At 37.3% G+C, this 11,452-nt stretch overlaps 1 protein-coding gene across 1 annotated transcript; it reads left to right on the plus strand.

Annotated features, from left to right (window-relative positions):
- Positions 1-308: 308 nt before the first annotated feature.
- On the plus strand, positions 309-11,051 carry LOC113494085. Its single transcript, XM_026872231.1, has 2 exons — positions 309-917; positions 10,848-11,051. Exons 1-2 carry the CDS (start codon positions 309-311, stop codon positions 11,049-11,051), a joined length of 813 nt encoding a protein of 270 aa, XP_026728032.1.
- Positions 11,052-11,452: the final 401 nt, after the last annotated feature.

Consider the following 11,452-nt stretch of genomic DNA (forward strand, 5'->3'; position numbering starts at 1 on the left):
CGTAGCCAGTAGGTAGTGTAGTTCCGCCTAAAAGGGTTGTGATTATTTGTATGACCTCATCTACTGGTACAACACAACTACGTCCACTCAATCCGACACCACCCAAAATTTATGGTTTGCCAAAAATACATAAATCAAATTGGCCCCTACGACCTATAGTTAGCCAGATAGACGCACCGACCTACAAACTGTCGCGTCACCTGGCTACACTATTACAGCCACACACCGGCAAAACGAGTAGCTACGTGAGAGACTCCCGTCATTTTGTTGAGTTGCTAGAGGGTATACAGCTGCAGGACACAGATATAATGGTTAGTTTTGACATTACGTCGCTGTTTACCAACGTACCAGTAGATGAGGTCATACAAATAATCACAACCCTTTTAGGCGGAACTACACTACCTACTGGCTACGTTGAGAGTATCACGTATTGTCTCAAAAGTGGATATTTCCTGTGGCGAGGGGACTTTTACCTCCAAATTGACGGAGTGGCTATGGGCTCACCACTGGCGCCCGTTGTGGCTAACATTTTTATGGAGTGGTTCGAGGAAAAAGCACTAGAGTCTGCAAACGTGAAACCGCGATACTGGTGGCGATATGTAGACGATATTTTTGCTGTCGTCGCCCGGGACTCATTGAAGGACCTGACGTCACACCTAAATCGGGTGCACGCGAAGATAGAGGTCACCATAGAGGAGGAAAAAGAAGGAAAGTTACCGTTCCTGGACGTACTGGTCATTCGAGAGCCGAACGGACGGGTGACTCATACCGTATACCGGAAGCCAACGCACACAGACCGGTACCTACGGGCCGACTCTCATCACCACCCCTCACACCTATCTTCGGTGCCTCGTACGCTGCTGAACCGAGCACTCGCTCTATGCGACCATGATTACGTCAATGCGGAACTGAGGCATGTACGTGACGTATTAGAGCGCAACGGATATCAGTGGCGCAAGTGTAGACGTCTCCTGGGATCTGCGGGTGAAGCTCGTAAGCGTCCGGCGGAGGCTGAGCGGACTCCTGCGTACTTACCGTACGTGCAGGGTGTCACAGACAAGATAGGTCGCTTGTTACGCCGGAGATATAGCATCAAGACGATCTATCGGCCGCCCGGACAACTGCGACAGATGATCCGCTCTCCCAAGGACAAGGATCCTTTAGACTTCCCGGGAGTATACAAAATACCGTGCGATTGCGGCCTGAGCTACATTGGGGAAACCCGGCGTAATGTAGCAACCAGACTGGGCGAACACATACGCAGCATGAAGAACATGGACACCGACAAGTCGGCAGTGGCAGAACATGTGTGTAATGCGGGGACGGCACACTTCATACGTTTTGACAAAGCCTCCGTACTAGCGAAGGAGAAATACTTCGTGCCGCGAAAAGTACGGGAGGCTATAGAAATCAGCCGTCACCCGAATTTCAACAGAGACCGTGGATGGACACTGCCGGCAGCGTGGAAACCAGCACTGAATGCTGCGTTATGTCATATGAAGCCAAGCCTGGAGAGCGACGCGGTCAGCATAGTATGCACTGACTCAGCCAGTACGGGAGCACGGACGATGCCAATGACGACAGCAGACCCCCCACCCGCGCCACCGGCGTCGCCGGCCCCACCGCCGCTCACGGCGCGGGCGCGGCGCTACGCAGCGAGATGCGCGGCCGCTGACGTCAGTTCGACTCGCGATCCCGCCGCGTCTGCTCATGATTAAGGACTCCGGTTGGGTCCGAAACTAGTCGGGCTACCCCGATAAATACGCGTGAGTAAACCGTTACATCATTTAATAATGAATCAGTCTCACGATAGTTATTATAAAAATATATTAAGTCGTTCTAAAAATCTAGTAAAATAGAATGAAACTTCGTAATTTCGAACTTACCTAAGTTAATTTTTTAACTTAAACTCTGTCAGTTGCTGAAGGTTTATTTTAACTTAAAATCCTCCAACGATTGACAGAGTAATAATAAAGCATATTTATAAATAGGGCAACATATTTGCATGTAATAGTTTCATCACCAAAATGTATACCCTAATCCACAATTCTGCAGTTGAAAATAGCAATACAAAACTAATGACGTTGTCATAGCAACCGCATAAACGTCTGCGCCACAGCTGACCACAAACAAATCGTCGTGCTGGTAAGCTTAATTAATATGCGCCGCGAACAACCATCGATTGCTTGCGGCCGGCTAACAGTTTGCTACGACCACAGCTGTTTGGTTAACCGAAACATCACTTATGTTCAGTTCATGAACTGCGAACTATGTTATACTACTTACTATGTTTGATTATACAACGGTTGGAATAGGTAACTGAAAATCAATTATCGTCTACTCGGGGTTAGGTGCCCGTTTTGAAATAATAGGTATCTTGAAAAGGGGGCATTAGTTTATTGATGTAGAGGTCAAACTAGAAGCCGACTTAAATGAGGTTAGGCGAATACCAAACAGTCGTAATTTTGATAGGTGACCATTTTCTGTTAAAAAAATATTTTTGTTTACCCTATTTTTGCCATAATGATACTACTCTACTCTACTCGTAGTTCCACACAAAACTTGCCTGTTTTTCAACATACTTAAAAATAAGAAGGTTCTCAACTCCTATTCTAAAACCTCTGAACTTCAGACTGCTTTAGCAACTTTTATGATTATTTTTCATTCAATGCGAAATAGTCATTTGGTCCTATAAAAAATCATTCCATTTTTCTCAGTAGTCCTTTATTTCAATTTCGATTCTACGTTTTTGTTGTTTAAACAATATTATTTAACATAAACAACTAACCTTCCATATTATATCATCTTCACCTCTTTTCTGCCTTTACTTTTATCACACCAGTATTTATCTTTGACAACCTTTTTAGAGGATCGTGTAGGTATATGTATATAACTTAGCATACACTCCAGGCTACCCAATATCAAGTATATTAGGCATGAGTAGGTATAACACGTTAATGAATATACCGTAAACATGCAGCAAATTATAATTAACTGTTAGTACTAGTATCCCCTTTAATCCGATGACATTTTCCTTTTGAGAATTACTTAGAAGGCGCTGCCGAGAAATCTTGTGGGGACACAATTGATAAGCGATCCCCCTATGTATATCACATTTTAAATCAGTATTCTGTTGTATTAAGTCCCTCCGTGTTTCGGAAGGCACGTTAAATTGTGGTTCCCGGCTGTTATTCTTACATTTTTGACAGTCATTACAAGTAGTCAGAAGCTTGGAAGTCTGACAACCAGTCTAACCAAGGGGTATCGTGTTGGCCAGGTAACTGGGTTGAGGAGGTCAGACAGGCAGTCGCTCCTTGTAAAACACTGGTACTTAGCTGAAACCGGCTAGACTGGTAGCCGACCCCAACATAGTTGGGAAAAGACTAGGCCAATGATGATTCTGTTGTATTTATTTTTCCGTTATATTATATCTCATTTGAGAAGTGACGAAAGCACGGACAAAAATCTTTATTGGTATCTTACGCTTTACCGTATCGTTTCAGACAATAGCTGAATTTTATGTAATTTTTTTATGGATATTTTGTAAATCTTGTTTTTCTTGTATTAATTCATACTGATTCTTATTTAATTTGCAATTCTACACACAATGTAGCATATCTTGAGTATGTAAAACAGACGAATCTTAGTGGAATGACATACCCTGTCTGGCAAAGCAAAGATAATATGTACATGAATTCGAAAATATTTTGTAGCGGAGCCAGCAAGCCTCTTATATCCTAGACCACGCCTCTTAGCCCGAGGAAAATTTAGCACTTGAGAAGACTCGAGCGTGTGTACTGTAGGCAAGCGAACATTATCATATTAAATATTAATTGAACCATTCTCCTATCTTCTGCTGCCGGCAGCCTACCCGTTATGACTTCATATGAAACTTTCATAAGAATAGTTTCAGGAAATATCTACTTACTACTTGTACGTTACTTCTATCGTTTTTCTTATGGTTCCTTACCCAAAGTGTAAATCGAAATACTATCGTAAAGACTCCGCTAAGTGCATATGACTGAAAATGTGCGATTAATGAACTAATAGATCGCATCTCCTCTAGTCCTCTGTATTTACGGTATATTTCGGTATTTTACGGTACCACTTGTATTTATTGCCAAAGGACTGAACATAAGATATGAGTACAAGGCCCTTTAGTTGCCAGCTCGCAAAGTGGACAAGTGATTTTGTATTCACCCGAAAATTTATTAAATTGAGAACGAAGCCAAAATATAACACAGCGAAATAAAAACATAATTGAACTGGCAACTTCAATACCTAAGCCGCCAAAAAGCACACAAACCAGCCACTTTATTAATTCGTCACAAAATAAAGATTTTAAATTCGACCTCATTAACAGTACACCTCATTATTTCATGCCGAGATACGGGGTCCAAAAACGATGCCTTTAAATGGCCTATGAGGGTCCGGTGTCCTTTGACCCCTGTTTTATGACGTCACTGTACAAGGTCGGAAGGGATAATCACTTCCCATTACGTCTGTCAATTGTACGCGTAGATAAATGTGCTGTATTTGTTAAGGGACGAAAAAGAGGTTTACCACGAAGCAGTTTTTGTTCAGCCTTTGTAAATTACGCTATTGTGAAGGTTTTTGTTTTGTGGAGTTTAGTGGGAAAATTATCAAAAGCAATTGCATCCAATATTGGGTCTAATGGTTTTTTTACACTTCCTATTTTTTCCCTTCCATTTCCTCATTTATAAATTGTGTTTTACATATTTTTGTACAAATAAACATAATTTTGTCATTAGAAACCATTTTATCCTTAACAACAAAACAATGTATCCACCTGGAACTCATAAAATAATATTCTTTGGTGATGTGGAAGCCTTTTATACGTCGTAAATCGCCTTCTCACTGCGACAGCTCCAATAATTTTACTCTTAAGTACTTGCTGATAGTTGCAGCTCATCAGAGAAAAATTATGATGTGATATCCTAGTAAGTTCATCCTTTCTCTAACCTTTTACCAAGAAATAACTTAGTGTCGAGACCTAAGTTTACAAGGGTCTAAGTTTAAGGTACTAAAGATCTAAGATATCAGCCGGATTAATTAACATTGTGCCAAATTAGCAGTTTCGTTTTAAGGGTGTTGTTAAACCCGAACACTCTGTAATATATGACTACAGCATGTTTGAGTGGATTTAGGGACAATAAGAACTTTATGTCATTAAACTACTATTTCATTATATCTCTTACTTCTTTTTACCCTTTTTAAATCTCTTTTACCATCGATTAGGTATTTGTCTTGAAAAACAATTAGGTAAGTCCATCTGATTTTTTCTCGCGTAGTAAAAAAATAAGAATCGTCACGTCTCAGTACAGTTGTTACCGACAAGTGACGTCACCAGTCCCCACGTGCATAGGTTTTACCATTACATCTTGAAATAGTTTTTTATAAGTAGAAAGTATGATAAATGTGTTCGTATAAATCTTGCTTTTTTCCATTTATAATGCTTCTCATAAAGATTTTTTCAATTCAATCTATAATCCAACCTAAATCCTCCTATTTACGCTATAAATCAACCATGCCTGAAACATTGAATTGTATTCTCAGTTCATACTAACAAATACCTCTAAAACGCGGCCTTGACCTCAAACCCGATCCCACAGCTGAAACTAAACACCTACCAGCAACACTTAATGTAAAACTAGTAGTAGAGGAAGCGAGAAAGCTTACTAGAGCGTCTATAGCGGCGTCTTTTTTACACACCTGCAAAAAATGTAGTGATTGTGGTTCACATCGTTCCTTTAAAGTTGGAAATAAAGTGATGACTTGAGAAATATATCGGGAAACCGTTCGGCGTAGATTTCCCCGCGGTGAGGCCGCAATCACCAAGCACGTCTGATGGTATTACCGGATAAATAGAAAGGAGTTTTTATTTAAACGTGGTGTTTGTTCCACTGGACTGTTGGTCGAGCGGTTAGTGGCCTTGGCTGCTATATCGGAGGTCGTGAGTTCGATTCCTAGCCAGGACAAATGTTTTTCTGAAGAACACGATAATTTCTTTTGTGTCTGAGTGTAATTTATGCATGTATTTAGAATTTTATACATATAATTATCAGTTGTTTAGTACTCATAATACAAGCTTTTCTCGTGTAATATTCTCGCGTGTGGCATTATACCCAGTGTTAACATAAATAAAACATATTGTTTAAATTTGTATTACAATAATAACTTTAGAAAACAGACAAATGATAATACCGTTTTCAACAAACCAATTAAAAATAACAGAATATAATTAGTACCCACACATAATTTACTACAAAACGTTGCAACTAAAACAAACATTTTAAAACAATGTTTTTCCTATCTGTACATTTCAAATGTTAGTGTTTAATAAAGCGTTGCCGCTGACGGTACACTTGTAAACATCAACACTTATTACTGTCGGCACTAAAATGGTACCTTTTACCCTTTCCGCCGCCCTTCGTGTAATTAATTTATCTTTTGTCTTTTTATGATGTCTTCAGACCTTGTTAATTAATTTTGTAAAGTTTTTCACACCTATAATGATGATGATTTGGTTTAGAAGTGTGAATGTTCTATTTAACCTTATCAATTTAATTTTTTAATGTTAAATTTGTGTATCAAAAATTTTTGTATTAGTCAATAAGCAGACAGGCAGAACAACTCTATTAGGTATCTATCCTCAACCGTTTCTTATCTTAAATTACTTTAGAATGGAAATACGTACAGTAAAACCTAATTTACCGTCGTTCCTTTTTCAATAAACGCAATCTTCATATCTCAAGATACAGACAAAGAAACTCAACATACCTAAAATACCTCAAACCAAATATTAACGATCTTTAAGGAATATCGTAAATAATTACCCAAAACCCTGAGTAAGCTATCTCCAGCCATTTGAAAGGGTAGCCATAAATATGCTACGTTATAAGAGATGTCCAATATCAGCGTACTTACTATGAAATTACAAACGAGGACTCTTGTTTTTGTTGAAGCAAGATAGCGCTCTACATCTCACATAGCCTTGTCTCTTTCCCACAACAACTATACTCCTGCTGTGAGAGTCTATTGCTGAGGGTAAAGGACATTCAATGATTTTGCAAAACCTATAATTTCGCTGCGTAGGTATTCGAGAATTATTAGAGTCAATGTTACGATGACGTTTTTATGACTTAAACTGTTCGAACTCTACATAAAGTGACTGTCGTTTTGAGATACCTGACAATGTAGTCCACCATTTTCTCCATAGGTTCTGAAAGGCAAATTTTTGTAATATGTATATTGACATGTATACTAAGAAAGATGATTCGTGCTATGTGGGCGATAACAAATAGATCGTTTATCGTCTATCGCAGCTGCATTTGACAGAAATGTATAAGACTCTGTATTTTGAAACTCTACCGGAATCAGGGGCTGCTCTTATAAGGAACTAAATATAGACAAGAAATCTTCAGAAATTCCCTAGCTTAGCAACAGCTTGCCAACAACTAACGTCAACCTACTCTGAAACACTATCTGATAAAATATTTCAAAAGAAAATCAAGTCTAGAGCGACATGAAGCGAGTAAGACACTTTCAGACGTGAGAGCCGGCAGCTGGTGACACCAGACAAACACATTAGAGGCACTTCACACGAACCGAACTAGGTCCACACAGTTGTGTGTGCTGTTGGACGATAGGTTCGCTTTCAGGACGAAAAATCTTTGCCGGTTCGCTGGTTTTGTGGGGAAATTGTTATGTCAAGTGAAAAGATAAGATTTTTAGTTCTTACAAAGTTTAGTGGGTTATTAATGTCCATTTTCTAAGTTTTTATTTCAAGTGTACTATCAGCTATTCCCTTTGTGGCTTAACATTAAAATATTTTTAGTCTTAAAGATATACATTTAAATATTTTCCAAAGCCATATTATCAATACATCTAGGAATCCACTGCTCCTAAACAAATGCAAATTGAATCGATACAAGAGTACACACCACAATAGAACTTAGCTTTGCCCTCAATTTCCGGAACCCTTTTGAATTCGAATATCGAGTTTGTATAAGGAAAGAGGAAACTATTCATATTATATCAAAACCACTAATTTATTTGTTTGTAGTGTGTTTATTTTGAAGTTTGACTATTGGCTTCGTATCAAGAGATCCCTCGGTTTCCGTGAGTGAGGTCACTTCAATAAGCCTCTTTGACTCTTTAGCCTATTCAGAGAGTGCAATGTTTTGATTGGTTCCTTACAAGAGAAGGGGAGACTATTTCCTTATAAGCTAAAGTGTGTGCATAAATCGGTGTAATTGAGCCTTTAATAATAATACGCTGAGATACCAGCCACGGGTTAAGAAAATAAAATACTTCCGAAAATAATTATAATTTATTTTTTTACAAAAATATATAATGATATTATTACAAAGAGGTATAATAATGAACTTGTTGCTAAAATCTGGATTATGCAATAACTGCTACTTCTTAAACTAGGTATTCCTGCATTTTAAGAGATAAATTAATTCTCAGATATTTTATTAACGTGAAATATCACAGAATTATTTTCTGTGCTAGACATTGAAGAACAACAACCTTGAACCGTCATACAGGTATATGCAAATGAGTAAATCTCTATTCAAGGCACGAATTATCGAGTCAAATAACAGCATGTTTTGTTTTGGTTAAAACTACCTGCCTTTTGAACTCTACATGCTTACAGCACTAAAAAAAGAAAGAGAAACTGATTATTTTTCAAATAAACGATACGAAATGCAAGTTCCATATCAATAAACATCAAAAACTGGAAATCAAAATACAAACTCTTATATTTCCTACGAAAATACCTCAGTAATACTAGAGGGTAGAGCGTCAAAGGCGAGCGCAGTCCACTGGCCGCGGACCGCTCTCCTTATATTTGATTCCGAAGCCATTCAAGTTTGCAGACTCTATGTGGACGTAATAAAATTTGTGTCGCTATTGAAAAGAGGTAATAGCTGTGTTGATATATGAATTTGAAAGACTGTTTGAGTTTTCAAAGGATGTCGACAGGTTAGGGGTTTTAAATGTACCTTTATTTTCAATGATTGTGTTGGTTACTTATGTACGGGGTAGGTAAGGTCTTGTCCGGAAACCTTTATTTGAAATATCTCGTTAGTCGTGACATATTTAAAGTATAGAGCAAAATCTTTATTTTTGATAGTATTCATACTTAGATTATAGACAGCATTATGAAACCTAAACTTTTGGTTTCTACTTATTCCCCATCCTTTGCTTTCATTAAAAATAAGAGCAACAACCAAACTATATAAAAGTAATCCCCTTAATATATAATTTGAATTTAAAAAAAATACATTTTATAAACTCACTTTAGAAATGTACCAAGATTTCCCACCGCCTGAATATCGTATGGTCTACAATAATCTGATTTACACTACACCTAGTTAATACTGAGCATAATAATTACATAACTCGGGTATAATCCTAACAACATAATACATACCCGCTCTTGCTATCCAGGTAGAGCGCATTAAGGCTGTAGCAACCTGAGGCCGCTACGAGCTACGGGCTACGGCTAGAGCTACGCCGTAGCGCTCTCTAGAAATAATTGCGAGCCATTGCCATCGCTCATTTTGCGTTGCTTGGAAATTCAAGGTATATTTAACGTAGCCTGAAGGTTTATGTTTTAACCGTTACTTTTTCTAGCTTTAAGTATTACTTGCTAGACTAAACTACCTTTTTAGAACGGGAAAATAAGTTGAATATTTATTTTTAATGATGCTTGCTAGTATAAAATTATCATTTTGAAATAGAAAATGATGAGATGCGTGTTTTTTTTGTGAATAGATTAATAAATGATGTAGGTATCATTACCAGAACAGTTATGATTTTATATTTGTGAACCTATAACGAATATCATAATTCGACAAAGCTATACAATATGCTTACACCTATACTTTTTATGCGGTGCTATAACCATAAATATTTAGTGTATTTCCACGCAAATAACCCTATGGTAACTGGCATGAAACATCACACGATATTAAACACAGCCTTGTCTTGTGATAAAAAAAAAGAATATATATTCGCATAATTTCAAAATAAGAACTTTATTAAAACCACATGTAAAGCCAGCCAGTATCGAAAACCCGTTAATGCTATTAAAGTGAAAATACTGGCTATAAAGAGAATCTAGTTCCGAATTTAAACTTCTATATGAAGCAATTGAGCTTTCCGGTAAAAAAATATTACGTTAGGTTGTAAGCAAACTTTTTTTGTCGGTGGTTCGACACAACTGTGTAAATCTCATGTTACGGTGCAGTTTTAAAAATGGTCAGTTCCTAATCCACCTGTTTTTCCTATTTATTATTTTATTCTTTGTAGAGTGATTATAGTTATAATTAACCGTGTAACTGTTTAAATATACATACTTAAACAGTGAGTACTAAAATATAAAAACTCTTTACATCTCTTTTCATACTAGCTGTTGGCCGCGACTTCGTCCCCGTGGGTAGAAGATATAAGTTATGATTTATACCGGCCCTGTCTTTTTCACATTTTCCATTGTATCTTCGCTCCTATTAGTTGCAGCGTGATGGTTTATAGCCCAAAGCCTTCTTCGATGAATGGTCTATTCAACACAAAAATATTTTTTCAATTCGGACCAGTAGTTTCTGAGATTAGCGCGTTCAAATAAACAAACAAAAAAGCTCTTCAGCTTTATATATTAGTATATAGATAAAATACTACCAGTTTTTAAAATATATACTTAATTTCAATCTTTCTTGAATATTCTATTAAAAAAACATGAGCAAGCAACCACATACGTTTTATTAGGAATTATTTTTTAAATTTAATCTTTATTATCTTAATTAATCCATTCACAGTCATCCACCACACCAGACACATTCCAAAATGTTCAAATTCCACCAATTGCCTACAGCCGAGGGGTAGAGTTGGCTCGCTGCCGCGCCTCCAAGTCTCGCCGTCACGACGTCTATGCGTCTCTTGTGCAACTCATACATGGAAATATTTATATAGAGTTGATATTAGGAAGGGCGACAGTCAAGGGCAGAGGTGTGATGGGCTAGTATAAATGGTAATAAATGTCCAATACACCTTCTATATATATTTAAAGTAAAAAAAAACGTTGCTAGCGAATAACGTACTAAGACTTGAATCATAAAGTATGAAAAAAGCTTTTGGTATTTTGATACAAACAATATTACGGAATTCACTAAGATAATGAATAATGTTGACAGTTAGAAATAGGAAATTAGAGATATTTTGTCTTTTTCTTCAAAAGAAAAATGAAACGAAAAGTGATTATAAATAATCTTAAACCTAACTAAGAAAAAAAATAGGCCTACTTTCCCGGACCAGTTTTCACAAATCAAATTGCTTTGAAAAGCTAATTAACGTCTTACAGTTAATTCACCTACTAAATTATTCAACTCTGATTGTATACTTCGAACAATCAATAACACAGCCT

This window comes from Trichoplusia ni, chromosome 5 (assembly GCF_003590095.1).
Source record: "Trichoplusia ni isolate ovarian cell line Hi5 chromosome 5, tn1, whole genome shotgun sequence".
NCBI lineage: Eukaryota > Metazoa > Arthropoda > Insecta > Lepidoptera > Noctuidae > Trichoplusia > Trichoplusia ni.

What these genes read in the sequence shown, in the direction of transcription:
- LOC113494085 (XM_026872231.1), top strand. Translation starts at nt 309, where the DNA reads ATGGTTAGTTTTGACATTACGTCGCTGTTTACCAACGTACCAGTAGAT. An exon ending in TCAATGCGGAACTGAGGCAT is followed by an intron (nt 918 to 10,847) that starts GTACGTGACGTA and finishes ATCCATTCACAG; the next exon opens with TCATCCACCACACCAGACAC.